The sequence below is a fragment of the Mobula hypostoma genome, chromosome 21 (assembly GCF_963921235.1).
Source record: "Mobula hypostoma chromosome 21, sMobHyp1.1, whole genome shotgun sequence".
NCBI classification, from domain to species: domain Eukaryota; kingdom Metazoa; phylum Chordata; class Chondrichthyes; order Myliobatiformes; family Myliobatidae; genus Mobula; species Mobula hypostoma.
The window spans coordinates 48087235-48106071 of NC_086117.1; the positions used below are offsets into that span (position 1 = coordinate 48087235).

The 18837-nt window shown below is 45.3% G+C and overlaps 1 protein-coding gene across 2 annotated transcripts in view; it reads left to right on the plus strand.

Moving 5' to 3' along the window:
* Nucleotides 1-8123: 8123 nt before the first annotated feature.
* Nucleotides 8124-18837, plus strand: part of dpp7 (dipeptidyl-peptidase 7) — a 71675-nt gene continuing 60961 nt past the window's right edge. For both annotated transcript variants that reach the window (XM_063073952.1, XM_063073954.1), the window contains exon 1: nucleotides 8124-9322. In XM_063073952.1, the coding sequence (XP_062930022.1) occupies nucleotides 8164-9322 (1159 nt within the window). In that variant the 5' untranslated portion in view covers nucleotides 8124-8163. The remainder of the gene's footprint in view (nucleotides 9323-18837) is intronic.

The window sequence follows — 18837 nt, forward strand, 5'->3', positions numbered from 1 at the left end:
TCTGTAGGACTGTTTTTCAGATGGCTAACATTTCTGTGGTCAACTCAGCCACCTGAGTCTAGGTGCCTAATAGAACACTGGCAGTTTCATTTGCCAGTTCCTCCAGGGCAGCTGCCAGCTTAATGATTTCTCGGGAGTTCCTAGCCATGTCATAAGATGGGAAGGCAATCATCCAGAACCTCTCTGATTCCGTGATTCCCCATTTCTGCCTCTGCCAGTGGGGGTGAACCTGCAGCACGGGCACTACGCTTAGGTTGGGGACTAGGTAAGCTAGATAAAAGCACCCACTCCGCTTCTTCTGGGGCGGCTGCGAGTCCCACCTGTTGGTCGCTTCCCCGGGTAGCCACAAGTAGGCTTTATCCTCACAAACCCAATAGGTGCCATTCAAGGGACCCGGTGGTTTGGCAGTGGTATAGGTGACACAAGTGCTATTACCCAGGAAGATTCTCCTTTGGCAATTACAGTAACAAGTGGTATTTGTCACCTGGGCGCGGGGCACACGTAAGTGTGGCCTAGAGGCTTCAGGGGAGGAGGTTATATTCAACGGGGACCTGAGGTACCACCCTTCACAACACTGATATTTGCAATCGCTCAGGGTCCCCTTGCAATTATGGACTTCACTACCCCGGGTGTTGTTAGAGAATCCCCAAGCAGAGTTCCTCCCAGAATTGAGGGGTATCACTGACAAGTATACCATAGCCTTTCCTCGCAAGGGTACTTGCGCACATATCCAACATTCCCCTGCTTCTTAGTGTTTGGCATAGTTGTGGAAAAGGGATAGGAAAGTATTATGGGCAAAATCAGACAATATGGGATGTTTTGGCCATGGCACCTGGGGAACTATTCCCTGTGTGGGCCTTGGGGAAAAAGTGGTTCCAACCTGTGGGGAGCTGCCACCTCTTTGGTGGCCACTGCTCCCGCCTTTATGTATGACTTTAGTTGACTGGAAGCCTGCAAAAAGAAGGCAAAAGACAACGGCCCAATACATGAAGTCCGTAATTTTCTACCAGTCATTATGATGTACCCACTACAGGTGTCCTTCCAACTTGACTGCCATTGGCGTGGTGAACAGTACTTGGAATGGTCCCTTCCTCCTTTGTTCTAGTTTGCCACGGCTCCAGTTCTTAATTAGTACCTAGTCCCCAGGTTCAATACTGGGGTAGTCGCCTTTTCTTGTTGTATCGTCTTTGACCTCATATGCCTAATGCACCTGTGAATGTAAGGCTCGGAGAATCTTAGTTAGGTAGCCTGTTTATATCAAGAGTGGGAGGCCGCATGGAACCCCATGGAGTCTTTAGGGGCTTTCCAAAGATGATTTCAGCTGGTGACAATCCCGGTTTTTTTCCAGGGGTGCCCCTCATATGGAATAATGCTAAGAGCATACCTTTTACCAATTAAGCCCCATTTCCTCCATAAGTTTTGCCAACTTGGTTTTTTTAATGTACCATCTGCCCTTTCCACTATACCTGCAGCCTGGGGATGGTGAGAGCGATGGAATTGTTGTTTGATAGATAAGGCATTGCAGATTTCCTCATTTAACTTTGCAACAAAGTGGGGACCGTTATCTTAACTCAGTATTTCTGGTAACCTGGGGGAATCACATCCTGCAACAGCTGCTGTCAGGGCTGTATTATTCGTGGCAGGGATTGCCTCGATCCATCTTCTAAACATATCTATGATCAGTAAGCAATATTTGTAACAATGCACTCTAGATAGTTTAATAAAATCAATTTGTAAACATGAAAAGGGGCTTCCAGGTAGGGGAGTGGCACCCGACACACAGGGTGTCCCCTTTCCCACATTGTTCTTACGGCATATTAAACATGCTTTTGTCCTCTTTGTTGCCGCTTGATACAATTTCGGATGCCACGATGTTTGCAGCAAACTGTTTACCCTTCCCTCCTTTCCGAGGTGAGTACATGTATGTATATAATCAAGGAGGATTGGTAGAAATCAGGTAGGGACACAGACCTGTCCTGCAGAGGTGTACCAGAGGGCCATCACGGGACCCTCCTTACAGCCCATCTGTGACCACAGTCTGCGTTCCTCCTCAGAGGTGTCCCCCTGAAACGTATGTACGGCTCGCACGTCTGGCATAACTGTGCTGTCTGAGAGGCGCAGGGGGCTTTGGCAGGGCCCCGGTGGGACTATCGTTTCGAGTGTCTGGCCTGCGGCTTTGGCAGCCTCATCAGGCATGGCATTACCGGAGGAGATTTTATCAGTCTGGCAGGTATGAGAGGAGCATTTGATAATGGGCAATGTTCTTGGAAGTTGCAAGGCAGTGAGGAGATTCTGTACAAACATAGCGTTGCTAATAGGATGTCCTGAGGAGGTGAGGAAACCCTGGCATTCCCAAAGCGCTCCGTAGTCATTAGCTACCTCGAAGGCGTATCGAGAATCAGTGCAGATGTTTGCACGTTTGTTGGCGGTAAGGATACAGGCACGAGTGAGGGCAAACAACTCAGCTTTTTGTGTTGACACGGCTGGTTGAAAGGCTGCCTGCTCGAGTACCATGTCATCTGATCTGTGACCACAGCATAGCCGGAACATCTCTGGCCTTGAGGGCCAATGGAAGAACTACATTGACATACAAGGTTATGTCAGGGTCCTGTAGGGGTTGGTCCATGAGGTCCTTGTGGATTGTAGTGAGGCGTTGATTTTGCAGCACGCAATCGTGTTCAGAATTGTTTGTAACCTGGGGTGGCAATGTTAGGTAAGTGACCGGGTTTAAAGGAGCCAAGAGAAAATGTCAGCAGCGGTTTGCTCAGTAAGGCTGTCACATAGTGATTTTGTCGTGCTTGAGTGAGGTGCTGTGTCTGTCGAGAGGTCAAAAGCTCCACCACCAAGTGGGAAGAGAGCACATTTACAGACTGATGTAGGGTAATATTAGAAGCCGCAGTTACCAGGGTATATACTGCCTTCCCTGAAACTCCACCCATAGGGGTTGCGTCCATTGGTAGGTTCGTTCAGACCCTTCGAACTCCAGGAGGGCAATGGTGGCCCCGGAAAGCCAGAATCCATGTTCGGACACTATCTCATGATCAAGGGTGGAAGTGGTTGCCCCTGTATCAATCATAAATGGAAGTTGAATTCCAGCTAGATGAAGGATTATGTTGGGCTCCTCTTGCTTGTCGCTACTTACAACGGGCAACATTTTCGAGGGCCAGTTAGCAAAAGAATTGTTTATGGAGAATGGGGTGACTGCCCGGTTTGGCCCTGTGCGTCTCTGCTGTCCCCATGGGCACCTTGCCTTCAAGTGTTCTGGTCAGCCACAGTTAAAACACACTGCAGGCTGACCTTCCCCAGGCATGGGCGCGCGCTGGGGTGGCCCTTTTCTTCGCTCAGGGGGATAAGGTCGTTGGGGTCATCCCCTTATTGCCATCATCTAGCTGGGTCCTGGGGCGTATGGGTCATCTGGGGGTATGTGGTTAAGGCCAATCGGGGAATTGATCCCAATTCTGGTATCCTGGTTCTGGCGTATGGTTACAATGCCGGCCGTTACAGCAGGACATCGATAGGATGCAAAACTGCGCTGAGAAGTGGCAGATGGAATTCAATCCAGATAAGTGTTAGATGGTTCATTTCGGCAGAATATAGTACTAATGTCAAGACTCTTGGTAGTGTGGATGATCAGAGGGATCTTGGGGTCCAAGTCCATAGGACACTCAGAGCTGCTGTGCAGGTTGACCCTATGGTTAAGAAGGCATATGGTGCACTGGCCTTCATCAACTGTGGGATTCAGTTTAGGAGTTGAGAAGTAATGTTGCAACTATATAGGACCCTGGTCAGACCCCACTTGGAGTACTGTGCTCAGTTCTGGTCACCTCACTACAGAAAGGATATGGAAACTAAAGAAATGGTGCAGAGAAAATTTACAAGAATGTTAAACACAAAATAATCTGCAGATGCTGGGATCAAAGCAACACTCACAACACACTGGAGGAACTCAGCAGGTCGGGCATCCGTGGAAACGATGAGTCAATGTTTCGGGCCAGAACCCTTCATCAGGACTGAAGAGGGAAGGGGCAGAGGCGCTATAAAGAAGGTCAGGGAGGGTTGGAAGGAGAAGGCTGGTAGGTCCGGTTGAAAAACCAGTAATTTGAAAGACAAAGGGGTGGGGGAGGGGAAGCAGAGAGGTGATAGGCAGGAAAGGTGAAGAAGGAATAGGGGAAAACACAATGGGTAGTAGAAGGAGGTGGAACCATGAAGGAGGTGGTAGGCAGCTGGGGGAGGGGGCAGAGTGAAATAGGGATAAAGGAAGAGAGAGGGAGGGAATTACCAGAAGTTGGAGAATTCTATGTTCATACCAAGGGGCTGGAGACTACTTAGACGGTATATGAGGTGTTGCTCCTCCAACCTGAGTTTAGCCTCATCATGGCAGTAGAGGAGGCCATGTATGGACATATCTGAATGGGACTGGGAAGCAGAGTTGAAGTGGGTGACTACTGGGAGATCCTGTCTGTTGTGGCAGACGGAGTGGAGGTGCTCCACGAAGCGGTCCCCCAATGTGCGTCGGGTTTCACTGATGTAGAGGAGGCTGCACCAGCGGGTCCGTCCGCCAGACTACTACGGCACCACATTTGTCAGCAGGTTTGATGGTGAGGTTGGGATTAGTGCGGAGAGAGTGGAGGGCAGTGCGTTCAGAGGGAGTGAGGTTGGAACAGGAGAGAGGAGGGGTTAAGTTGAGTTGGTTGATGTCTCGGCGACAGTTGGAGATGAAGAGATCAAGTGCAGGTAGAAAAACTTTTCCTTCAGTACATTGACGACTACATTGGCGCTGCTTCCTGCATCCATGCTGAGCTTGTCAATTTCATCAACTTTACTTCAAACTTCTACCCAGCCTTCAAATTCACTTGGTCTATCTCGGACACTTCTCTCCCCTTTCTCGATCTCCATCTCTGGCGACAGACTGTCCACTGACATCTTCTACAAGCCCACTGACTCTCATAACTACCTCGATTATAACTCTTCCCACCCCGCCACATGCAAAAATGCAATTCCCTATTCCCAGTTCCTCCGTCTCCGCCGCATCTGCTTCCAGGACGAGGCTTTCCGTTCCAGGACATCTCAAATGTCCTTTCTCTTTAAGGATCGTGGTTTCCTTCTGCCGTCATCAATGATGCCCTCACCCACATTTCCTCCATTTCCCGCACTTCAGCCCTCACTCCATCCTCCCGCCACCACAACAGGGACAGAGTTCCCCTTGTCCTCACCTACACTCCATCAGCCTCTGGATCCAGCACGTTATCCTCCGCAACTTCCGCCACCTTCAACAGGACCCCACCACTAAGCACATCTTTCCCTCTCCGCCCCTCTCCGCTTTCCGCAGGGATCGGTCCCTCCGCGACTCCCTTATCCACTCTCCCACTCGGCACTTATCCCTACACCTCCTCTCTTGCCACCATTCAGGGCCCCAAACAGTCCTTCCAGGTGAGGCAACACTTCACTTGTGAGTCTGTTGGGGTCATCTATTGCATCCGGTGCTCCCGGTGTGGCTTCCTCTACATTGGTGAAACCTGACGCAGATTGGGGGACCGCTTCATCGAGCACCTCCGCTCCGTCCGCTAAAACAGACAGGATCTCCCGGTAGCCACCCACTTCAACTCTGCTTCCCACTCCCATTCAGATATGTCCATACATGGCCTCCTCTACGGCCATGATGAGGCTAAACTCAGGTTGGAGGAGCAACACCTCATATACCGTCTAGGTAGTCTCCAGCCCCTTGGTATGAACATAGAATTCTCCAACTTCCGGTAATTCCCTCCTCCTCCTTTCCCCTATCCCTATGTCACTCTGCCCCCTCCCCCAGCTGCCTATCACCTCCCTCATGGTTCCGCCTCCTTCTACTACCCATTGTGTTTTCCCCTATTCCTTCTTCACCTTTCTTGCCTATCACCTCCCTGCTCCCTCTCCCCCACCCCTGTCTTTCAAATTAATGGTTTTTCAACTGGACCTACCAGCCTTCTCCTTCCAACCCTCCCCCACCTTCTTTATAGGGCCTCTGCCCCTTCCCTCTTCAGTCCTGACGAAGGGTTCCGGCCCGAAATGCCAACTCATCATTTCCACGGATGCTGCCCGACCTGCTCAGTTCCTCCAGCTGTTCTGAGTGTTACAAGAATGTTGCCTGGATTGGGGAGCATGCCTTATGAGAATAGGTTGAGTGAACTTGGCCTTTTCTCCTTAGAGTGACGGAGGATGAGAAGTGACCTGATAGAGGTGTATAAGATGATGAGAGGCATTGATTGTGTGGATAGTCAGAGGCTTTTTCCCAGGACTGAAATGACTAGCACGAGAGGGCATAGTTTTAAGGTGCTTGGAAGTACGTACAGAGGAGATGTCAGGGGTATGTTTTTTTTAACGTGGATAGTGGTGAGTGCGTGAAATGGGTTGCCTGCGACAGTGGTGGAGGGAGATACGATAAGGTCTTTTAAGAGACTCCTGGACAGGTAGATGGAGCTTAGAAAAGTAGAGGGCTATGGGTAACCCTAGGTAATTTCTAAAGTAAGTACATTTTTGGCACAGCATAGTGGGCCAAAGGGCCTGTATTGTGCTGTAGGTTTTCTGTTTCTATGATCACTACTCATGGTATGCGCCCTCTTTACATTAGTTCACTTCCTAAAATTAACTCAATTTCTTTCCTGATTCCTTCCAGGCTTAATTACAAAAGTTGTTGAGTGCATTTCAAAAGTCCTATGCCTTCAATATCCACTGATCAGTGATGTTATAGAAGCTAAAATCTCCTCAGAACACCTTCTTACGTTCATGTCTACACTGAGGAAAGATTTAAAGGGGACCTGAGAGGTGACATTTTCACACAAAAGGTGGAAGGTATGTGGAAGAAATCAATAGAGTAAATGGTAGAATTGGCTAATATTATAACATGAAGAAGAACTTTGAACAACCCCATGGATAGTAAAGGTTTCAAGAGGGAAATTGGACTAAACAAGGGCTTGCTTCCACACTGTATAACTCTGTGACTTAATGACTAAGTTTAAATTCATAGCCAAAAAAAAAACAAGATGCTGTAGGAACTCAGTACATCAGGCAGCATCTGTGGAGGGAAACAAACAGTCCACGTGTTGGTTGAAGACCCTTCATTTGGACTAGTGCAGGGTCCCAACCCAAAATATCGTCCTGACGAAGGGTCTCGGCCTGAAACGTCGACTGCGCCTCTTCCTACAGATGCTGCCTGGCCTGCTGCGTTCACCAGCAACTTTGATGTGTGTTGCTTGAATTTCCAGCATCTGCAGAATTCCTGTTGTTTGCACCAAAATATTGCTTGTTCACTTCCCTCCACAGACACTGCCTGACCAGCTGAGTCCCTCTAGCATTTTGTGTTTGGTCCAGTTTCCAGCAACTGTAGTTCTCTTGTTCATCACTGTGCTGGAGAATTTAAATGACTTTAATTAACTATGAACTCGCAGTGTTGCAAAATCCCACCCGGTTTGCTAATATCCTTTAGGAACAGAAATTTACCCAGCTAGGATCAGTGAATCTCCTGACGCACACCAATGCTGTTAAGGTTCTTACGTACACATGAATTGATTTGATGCTCCTCGGTGCGAGGACAGTTTAGAAGAGTCGCTTGATGATGGTGGAGCCGATGCTACCCACTTCCGATCTCAATTATGACTGGGTGTATTCCCGATGCTCCCGCTGCACGTAGCAGGACGGCCACGAAGGCGAAACACCTTCCCATTACCAACTGAAAAGACAGCAGCAATCGGCAGTCCCGGGATCGTTGATATTCCATGGTTCACTCCCCCTTAGCTCCCAGCTGTTGACAGCCGAGGGTCCGCTCGGCTGCTGGGGAAGTCCGCACTGCAGATTCTCATTAGCTCTGTCATGTTTGTCAAAACCCGTGCTATTCTGATTCTGTTCGCCGTCAGTTCCTGAGGGGATTTTACCCGAACGGCCGCCACTCACCGCGGGTACTGGCCCCTCGGCTTAGTGCGCAGCCGCGGGAGCGCGCGACTCTCCCGCCCAGCTGCGTCCCCGCCATCGCGGACTTGGGGGCGGGGGTGGGTGGTGCGGTCAGCACGCGGGCGCTTTGTTCCGCGCGACGCCGCGTTTGCGAGCGCGCCTGCGTGGAGCCACGTGACAACAATGGGCGGACTGTTGGTCACGTGCGGGCCGCTCACACGGGGGGCTCCAGCCGGCGCCATGAAGTGCGGCCGGCCTTTGGGCCTGCTCCTGCTCTTGGGTCTCGGTGCGCCGTCGGCCCAGCTTTTCATCCCGCCTGGCAGGGAGAAGCCGGCGCCCTCTTCCGGCGACAGCGTCGTTACCGTTGCCGTAACCGCCCGCGAGGTGGGCACGGGAAACCTGAGCAGCAGCGCGACGCCGCTGAGTATCGACGTGGAGGTGGAGGTGATGGAGGGCACCGGCACCACGCCTGCCGCTACCCAGGCGACGGTAACCGTCACCGACACCCCGACCACGCAGCCGCTCAAGATCGAGATCGACATGGAGAACGTGGCGGCGCAGGCCGGAGAGACGGCTGAGCCCATGTGGCACGTGGTCAAGATCAGTGGTGGCGCCGACGCCAATGGCTTGGCGGTGACCGGGTTGCCGCCGCCGCCCGCCGCCACCAAGGAGGTGGAGGAGGTGTTGGTGAAGCTGACGCCGGCCACCGAGGAGACTCTCAGCAACAGCACGGCCGGTAGCACCGCTTTCTCGCCTTCAAGCACCACACCCACGTCTGCTCCCAAGGGCACCAGTCGCCCGGTCGACCAGCCGGAGCCCACCGGCGTGCCAGGCCAGGCCCAGCAGCAGCAGCTGAAGAAAGGCCACCGCCACGAGGAGGGGGAGTCGCGGACAAAGCCGGTGAAACAGCAGAGTGAAGCCGAGGAGGGGGGCGAGCCTGAGAAACCCAAACCTGAAAACACCAGCAGGAAATCCAAACCCAGCAGTCCTGATAAGGAGAAAATGCTCATCGTCGAGGAGGGGGAAGGCACTTTGCCGCCTCTCTCCATCACCGAGACCTCACAAGTTTACCTCCTCATAAAAGAAGTTGATGTGGACTCTAATGAATTCCAGAGGGAGACCGAAATTCCTGTGACGAGTCAAATTCTTACCACGGATACAGCCACCAGTGCCGAAACCATCATCACCCAATTTACGGGCACTACCGTTAGTTCCATAGTCTCTGAGACCGATGAAACAGTCATTAATATCGATGACAAAGGCATTCGCGTTGAGGAAAAAGTTGAGAAAACGATAACTTCCAACCCAGAGTTCAAGGAAATGTACATTGAGCAACTGGTGGATCACTTTAGTTTCAGTGCCCACCGAAAGACTTATCGTCAGCGATACCTTATAACAGGTGTGAGGGTTTCTTCAATCTGCTACTGAATATTTGTTAAATTGATCCGTGTCTTTCTGAATGAAGAGGGAAAGTGCATCATTTGGTGTGATTTTGTCCAACATAGGCTCAAAATTTGTGTTTTTTTTTGATCCTGATAAATTGATATAATCCAAGTATTATTGTTTGTTAAGCTAGACTTCATCAGGAAATCAGGAGTTTCCATCATGGAATATAGCTAGTCGGATGGAACTGGTTGAATTGGCATCTTAGCCAGTACAAACAGTGTGGGTCAAAGGGCTGTACTATTCTGTTTTATCTATGTCTGCATTGATCTTGAAATGTATTCCCTTATCACCATCTCTGCCCAGTGGAAAGATGCTTTCCCTTTCACCACGCCAATCTTTTTGTATACTAACCCCACTTTGTGTACAGTGGCCCTTTCCATCCACTCTAATGTTTTTTACAACTTGAGATGGCTTCATTTTTTCTACTCTCCTCACATTGTTTTTTCTTTCTGAATTTGTTGCATCTTATCATTAAGCCTACTAAAGAAGTCCTGATGAAGGGTCTCGGCCTGAAACGTCGACTGTACCTCTTCCTATAGGTGCTGCCTGGCCTGCTGCGTTCCCCAGCATTTTTTATGTGTGTTGCTACTAAAGAAGTTACTGTGTTTACACTAATATACTGGCTGAATCCCAGCTGCAGTTACCTACCATTTCTCCTTGGAATATGATGTCACTATCAAACATAAGCTATACCCGGACCAACACGGATCTGACCCTTCAGCAATCCACTCTCCAAAGCCTTTAACCATGTAATCCTCAGGCCTTTGTAGGTGGCTTCTACTCTATCCCAAGTTCACTCAATGAAGGAAACCCCTGCTTCCATTCATTACCATGCACTCTACTTTTCAAATGAAATATTTTTTTAAAATTCTGCTCATTCCCAAAATGCTGTAAGTCAGCTGCTTTGTTTATCCATGAGTCATGCTTATACCAATCTTTTTGTCAGATGTGAATGGCTTGGTCCATTCCTGGTTATGTAATCTTCCTTCTTTGATCATTTGAATGAAGTGCAGTGTTATATTCTAGCTGAGAATGAGAGCAAAACAACAATTTTACTTTCAATTTCCTTTCCCTTGACTTTCTAACTCTTCCTTTCCTGTATTTCTATGATATTAATTGTTATTTCAGAAATTGGCTTCACCCAGTAAGTTGCTTGATGAGGAAATGGACCCAGAAACTCCTCCAGGCCCTGAGCTGTCATTGGGGAGGAGATACCAGCAACAAAACATAGAACTACCTGGCTGATAATTGAGGGAAAAAAAGTTATTGTGCAGATAAATTGGTATTTTTGTATAGGATGCTTAGTTGGGTAACAGAACTACCAATGAAAGCCTTTAATATCTCAATCTATCACTATCTCTCTTGAATACATTTTAAGCATCCACAGCCTTCGGGTTGAAAATACAAAGATTCATTCATATTTAATGTGAAGGAATGACTACTTCTCTCAATCCTGAATGGCTGACTTAAGACAGTGACCCTTGATTATAACCAGTCCAACATACGTATATCCTGTTAGCTCCATAAGAGATTGGTATCATTCCGTGTGGTTTCAACATAGTTATCTAAACTCGAAAGAATACTTTACTGGAAAGGACCTAGTTTCACTTGAAAGGGTACAGAGGATGGAATGTTGCAGTTATAATGAGAGATTCAATTGCATGGACTGTTTCTCTTAGAGCAGAGGAAGTTGAAGGGGGAGCTTGATGAAGATGTTTAATAGTATGAGAGTTATTGGGCAAATAAACTTTTCCCCATGGCTGGGATGGCTAAGACTGGAGGGTCTTATATTTGAAATGAGAAGTATGAAATTTAGATGGGATACGAGGAAGAATTTTCACTGCAAATGTGATTAAAGTTTAATTGATTTTTTATTTTACGTTTGCAAATTTTTGTTTGCATTTTTAAACAACATTTAATTGATGGCACTGCCTGAGTTCCTGACTGTAAATGGGTATTTAATGGTTAACATAGATGTGGCAGGTCAGAGGGGCTATTTCCTTGTTGCACGGCACTGAATGTAGATCCATTCTGATTAATTTCTCTAGACCCCATTCTAGGTATCAATCTGGTGAACCATTGTTGCATTCCCTCTAGTGCAATTGTATGTTTAGTACGATTAGGGAGGGAACGTCGACTCAGACCATGAGAGGCTGCGTCGGGCATTTTCATGCGATTAGAACTATATGTAATATTTAAGATGTAATCACATCAGCGTCCTTTTTAATTGCATACAGATGTTTTCAGCTTTAAACTCAAACCTATGCAATAAATGCCAATATATAATTTGATTCATGAATTGCATAATATACCTGCATATTAACCTTCAGTGATTCATATTAAAGGAAACCCAGGACTTTCTGAATGCCAATGTTTTCCAGAGGCACAACATGGACACTCAACCAGTGTGCAAAAGGCAACAAACTGAAAATACAAAGAGAAAAATAAATAAATAAGCAATAAATATTGAGAACATAAGATGAAGAGTCCTTGAAAGAGATTCCATAGGTTGTGGAAACATTTCAATGGCAAGCAAAATTGAATGAAGTTATCCCCTTTGGTTCAAGAGCCTAATAGTGGAGGGGGTAATAGCTTCCTGATTACAGCAGTGAGAAGAGAGCACATCCTGAGTGATGGAGGTCCCTGATGATGGATGCTGCTTTCTTGCGACAGCAGTCAATATAGATGTGCTCAATGGCGAGGGGAGCTTTACCTGTGATGGACTGGCCTGTATCCACTACTTTTGCAGGATGTTCAATCTCCCTCCCATATGCTGATTCATCACCACCTCTAATTCAGCCCGCAACGGTGGTTTCAACAGCAAACTTGAATATGGCATTGGAGCTGTGCCTGACCACACAGCCATGTGTAAAGTGAGTAAAGCAGGGGGCTAAGCAGATAACCCCGCAGTGCAGCCACGTTATTGGAGAACGTGGAGGAGATACTACTGCTAATCTGAACCAACTGGGGTCTGCAAATGAAGAAATCAAGGAACCAACTGCACAAAGAGGCACTAAGGCCAACATCTCAGAGCTCACTGTAATCAGAGTGAAGTTAGACAGACATAAAAATCTTGTTTTGCCAATTCCTTATTCCCCAATATACGGTAAATTCTCCTGACTTGATAGATAAACATTTGCTAATTTTTTCCTTCTGGCATAACATTTTAAGATTTTTCTGTCTGTGTTGCTAAGGTATTCTCATATTCTAATTTACCTTTTTGGTCTCTCTACATACTAATGACACTGGCAGGAAGAGGGATGAGGTTCTGCAAAGGGAACTTAATAAACTTGGTTGAAAGTTACCTCTAGGATTGCACTCTCGAGATTACTCCCTGTGCCAAATGCTAGGTAGATGAGAACTGAGAAGATAGTACAGTTGAGTATGTGGTGAGATTACGAGAAGATAAGAGTTTGTCGTTGAAACGTCGGTTATAATTGATACCTGTACCTGACATAAAACAAGTATAGAATTTTTGCTACTTAGGAAGCTGGGTGATATCAGATGGCAGGTGCGACATGGATATCAAAAGAAAAATAGGGATGGCAAAAGACACCTTTACGAGAATGAAGAATATACTGACCAACAGTAAACTAGGCATGACAACCTGCCTCAGAGTACTGAAATATTATGTTTATCCAGTTATGTTATATAGCTCAGAATGTTGGACAATATCTAGTAACATGAGGAAACGAGTTGAAGCAGCAGAGATGTGGTTTTTGAGGAGGATGCAAAGAGTATCATGGACAAAACAAATATCTAAGGAGAATATCATGAACAGAGCAAGCACAAAAAGAGAAATAACGTATGAGATCAGGAAAAGGCAACGTAACTTCATTGGACATGTGATTAGGAAAGAGGAGTTAGAATGCATGGTAATTATGGGAAAGATTGAAGGAAAGAAAGCAAGATGAAGAAGAGGAAGCAAATGATGATGGAGACAGCAGCCAGAGAACTGGAAATGAATACCAGTGAATTGATCCACTTGACCCGAAACAGGAGTGTGTGGGTCATGGCAGTCAAAGCTCAAACTGGGCATGGCACCTGATGATGATGATGACCTGGCTGGAAGCCTAAGAATAGTTTATTAGATGATAATCCTAATATTGGTATGGGTCTCTATTGTGGACTAAGATTGGGAAGGGGGGGCAGTGAGAGGGAATCATGGGTGAGGCAAAATGGAAGGGAGACAGGTGGAAGTGGGAAGCACCAGAGAGACATTCTGTAATGATCAATAAACCAATTGTTTGGAATCAAACAGTCTTGCCTTTTGTTGGATGAAAATGTCAGTGGTTCTGATTAGTATGATTACAGATGCACAAAAATTGTATTTAAGGGTATTGAAGGTTATCGAAGGATACCACAGAATATACCATAGATCATTAGAAACTTGGACAGAGTGGCATATAGAATTTCAACTGGACAACTAAGGCATTTTGGGAGGTCAAATACAAGGGGAGAGTATACAGTAAATGGCAGGACCCTTGGGAGCTCAGATATGCACAAGGTTCATGGGGGGTCAGTTCATAGCTCTGAAAGTTGCAACACAAGTGGATAGAGAAGTAAAGTCATATAGCATGCTTGTCTTCATTAGTTGTGACATTTGAGTATAAAAGACGGAAGGTCATGTTGCACCTGTGAAAAATTTTGCTAAGGCCATATTGGAGTATTGTGTGTATTTTTGCTTGCTGCTCTTGGAAGGTGTTGGAGAGGGTGCAGAAGAGGTTCACCAGAATGTTGCCTAGGTAGTAAGAGAGATTAGTCAACACACAAGTCAACATTTTGGGCCAAGCCCCTTCAAGTCACTCGTTCATTTCTTTCCATAGATGCTGCCAGATCTGAATTCCTCCAGCATTTTCTGTATGTTAAAACCATAAGTATGGTTGTACTCATATCTAGTCATCACATTGACCTCTGCTACTTTGCCATTTTTAACAAAGATGGGGTCTGATTTCCACAGGGCTCTGTGCTCAACCAGAAATATGACTTGATGTATAGCATCCATCTGTGTTGGCTGGTCTTTCCTTTCAAACAATTTGTGATCTCGTTCATGCCTCTTTCACAATGATGAAATGGCCAGAAGTATATGCCATTGTTTCAATATTATTGTAGATTAACTAGAAGAACATTAATGACTTAATGGGCTTTCCACTGTTTTGTTTAGAAGCCAAGTGTTTGATAATGTATTCCACTGCAATACATTGATGCCAAGCCTTGACAGGCAAGGTTGACCCATTTTCTTTGGAATTCCTAGGGCCTCCATTCCAAATACTAGGGCTTTCCGTGTTTTCCTAGTCTTTTGCACCTTCCATCCCACCCATTTCTTATGTCTCCATTTTACTCTAGGTGTGGCTGATTGTACAGGTCTTCATCTTTGATATTGGAAGGTCTCCAACTCTTGAGGACATTTTGTTGTTTCAGCCTGTCCACTTGGTGCTCATTGTCCTTGCCTACTGTACTGAATGAGACCTTTATCACCACATAAGTGGAGAGTACTAGGGATTGCTTCTTGACAGCAGCTGGTATCTGTACTTTAATTTTGGTATGCTGGGTCCTTCATCTATCTTTTACATATAGAATCTCATCAGTTCTTTTGGGAGGATCTGTAGTTTTAACTGTCTTCATCAAGATGCCCAGTTCTTTTAGACAGCTTTGCAAGGCTTCTGGCAAGGAGTGTATCTTTGGTACCATGTGGGTTTTTTAACATTTCTAAATTTTTCAGGGGCTTCAACTTAACCCTCAAGTTTCTGGGATCAACCATCGAACTCTGCTTTTCAGGCCTGTAGTTCTGCAAAAGTTTTTACAGAATTTTCACATTGTCCGCCACTGTAGTATAAGGGCCACTTTGGTGATTTTGTCAGTGAAAGCCACTGACGAACCATTTCTTCTTTTCACCTAACTTTATTCAGACTTCTTTGCCTTCTCTCTCTAGGGTGCATATAATCAGATCCATCACAATGTTGAAAAGAATTGGTGATAGTTTCTCGCTGCTTGACACTCCTCATGACCTTAATGAGGTTTGTCTTCTTTCCCACCTCCATGGTGTTTGTGTTCATATACAAGTCAATGATAAGGACTGTAAATGTATTTGGGAGTCTCATCCTTTTCAGAGCTCACCTGCAACAGGACCCCATCTCCTCTCTTCGCTTTATGCTGGGATCACTCTCACCATGACTCCCTCAATGCTCAATCCTCCCCACTGATGGCCTCCCTTCCCAAGCATTCATTCCTGTAACTGCGATGTGTGACAGCTGCCTCTGCACTCCTGTGTGTGCATCCAGGACCACAATCTTTCTGAATCCCTCAGTATTTTACTTTATCCAGTACTTCGATTGCAACCGCCTCTACGTTGGTGAGACTGTTTTGCTGAGTACTTTAATTCTATCTGCTGTGCTAGCCATTTTAATTCGACTATCCATTCCTACATCAACAGATCTGTTCATCGTCTCTTCGTCTGCCAGGTCAAGACTAAACACAAGTTAGAGGAACAGCATCACTTATTCCATTTGGGGAATCTCCAACCTGCTGGCATGAGCATCATTTTTTGTAACATCCAGTAACCACTCCCCCTCAGTCCCTTTTTGGCCCTTTTTTCTTTACTGATCCAAATGGCCCCCATAAGTATTCCACCCTCTCTTTCCATCTGCCCATCACCTACAAACTTATTCCACTGGTTCCCCTAAACACTTCCCTTTATTCTGTGCTCCAGTTTCCTCCCCAATCAAATTTCATTATCTTCAGTCCTTTGTCACTTACATCTATCATCTCTCAGCTTCTGACAATCGTATTCTTTCCCCTTTCCCATCTGCTTATCACCCTTCTCACTTGCATCCAGCTATCACCTGCCAGCTCTTCCACCACCCTTTCCTTCCTAATCTCCCCTCTTTTTCCAATCCATAAGAAATGTTGACAATCCATTTATTTCCTTAGATGCACCCCGACCTTCAAAACTATTGCAGCAGATACAGTAGCAATGTAAAGAGGCATTTAAACGGTTGCATGAACAAAGGATAAAAACCATGTGCAGCCAAATGGGATGACTTTAGATTGGCATCATGATTGCTGCAGACATGATGGGCTGAAGATGTTGTTCTATGAATACCAATTTATTTTGATCTACAAAATGTTTCATTATTTGAAACCTGATTAAGATGACTGCATCATGTTAAGACTTCGCAGTGTGCACTTTGGGTAGTTTAATTTCTTGGGTTTTTTCCTACACTTTGGATGATCGTCAATAATATTTTTTGTCTGGAATTTTTCTACCTCATCTAGATGTTTCTAATATATGATGTTTATGATAAAATGGTTTGTTAGTAGATACCTCATTTTATATGGTGCTTGTCTCTTGTTTATTTTATGAACGCTTTGAAGTAACTATATCTATTTCTTCATTTAAATTTGAGTTATGTTTCAATACTAATTACAGTGCTTCTATCTGGGCGAAAAGTAGTTAAACTTAAGTTAATGTGTTTAACATGGCACTGAGATTCATAGACTGCAAACTTTTGGCCATAAAAACACTTATTAATAAAGGTATGCCACCTTCTATAAAAGAAAATTTCCACACATTTGTTTTAAAAAATTGGCTCCTTGTAACCATGCCCCTTGTTTTTATACTCTCTCACTAGTGAACCCAAACAGGCATATGCTCCTTTGGGATCTTAGATGGCTCAATAAGGTCACAACTCAGTCTTTGGAACTCCAAGATATGTAGACCTGACCTATTCAGCCTCCCCTGATAGGACAATCCTATTACCCCAGGACTTAGTCTGGAGAATGTTTTATGGACTGTCTCTAATGCCAGGAAGTAGAGAGATTTAAAAATCTGCAAAGTACTCCTTGCTGTGACCTCTTTACCATTACAACAAAACTCTTAATTCCTTTGCAATCAAGGTCAATATACCATTTACAGCCTTACTACTTGCTGTACCTGTCTGCTAATGTTTTGCAATTCATGGAATAGAAAAACATCTAGATTAATTTGTCGTCTATCTCCATTTAGATATTAATCTTTCTTTATTCCTAACCAGGAGTATGGCTTTGCTTTTTTTAATATTGAACTGCATTTGTGATGTTTTTGCCAGCCGTTCAGTCTATCTGTATCCTGTGGCAGGGTCACAGTATCCTCATCTTGTTTATTCACACCCTACTTTGTGAATAACGGCAGGTTCACTCCATTACCAGAAGCTCTTAATTTATATGCCAGTCTCTTATGCAGCACCTTGTCAGATACCCAAATACACTGCATTTACTGGATCCTCTGTGTCAGCTCTCCCCTCAAACAAATTTCCCAAACATGATTTGCCTTTCATGAAACAAACTAGAGTAAATTTCTTTTACAACGGCTACTTTAAATGATAAGTTATTTCCTGTTTAATTGTTGACTCCAGTTTCATGTCAAAAATGGTGTTAAACTAAATATAGTTCCCAGCATTTTCTTTTCCCTTCTTAACAAGGGAGGAACATTTGCACTTTTCCAACCTTTTGGTATCCTTCCCAAATTCAGTGAGTTTTGAAAAAATTCAACCAATGAGTTCATCTCTACACAAACGGGAAAATCTGCAGATGCTGAGAATCCAGGCAACACGCGCAAGATGCTGGAGCAACTCAGCCGGCCAGGCAGCATCTACGGAAAAAGGTACTTTTTTCCTCATAGATGCTGTCTGACTGCTGAGTTCCTCCAGCATTTTGCGTGTGCCACTATCTTTACAACATCTTCCTTAGGTCCTGGCAACTTGTCTTGTGAATTTCCTGGATATTTTGTCCCTTGTAATTGTGAATTTTACAAATTCTTCCATGTTAGCTGTAATTACCCTGCATGTTATGTTTGGGGTATTTGCAGTGTCTATGGTAAAGACTGATGCAGGCTATTGTTTTTCATTGAGTACTTCCATTAAACTGTTAATTTTGTTTGTGAAACTGTTGTGCATTCCTATTTGGTGTTACTGTGAAGCAATTTCTCCGATGGATTCTGTAGTTCTGGTATAGATGCAGCTTGACTCTCCTTTGACTTTGGACTGAGCCTGATGCCAAAGTGAAGGGCAGTTTCAAGACTCAGTGCAGATACCAGGCTTAAATTGTTTGCATTATTGGTGCAACCTCAGTAGCATGATGTTTCACTGCACGAGGTGAGTATTGCTATTGCAATAATTTTTATACTTAATTGAAATCATATCAATTATTTTATTTACTGTAGAGCATAGTCCACTAATACTACAGGGGCAGTGCATGGTAGGATTTTGTAAAGTTGTGATTAGTGTAAGTAGATGGTTGCTATTTGACTCTAACTCTGTTTATCTCAATGACTCTGACTAAACCTTAACTTAAAATACCTATTACTTTGTTTCCAGCCTTATTGTCTAGAGGTCCCACACTTAGCCACTCTCTTTCTTTTAGTAAGTTGAAGTCTCTGGTTTTGGACCTGGGGAGTATGCACAAGAAGCTATTTGTTTTATGCCTGTTTGG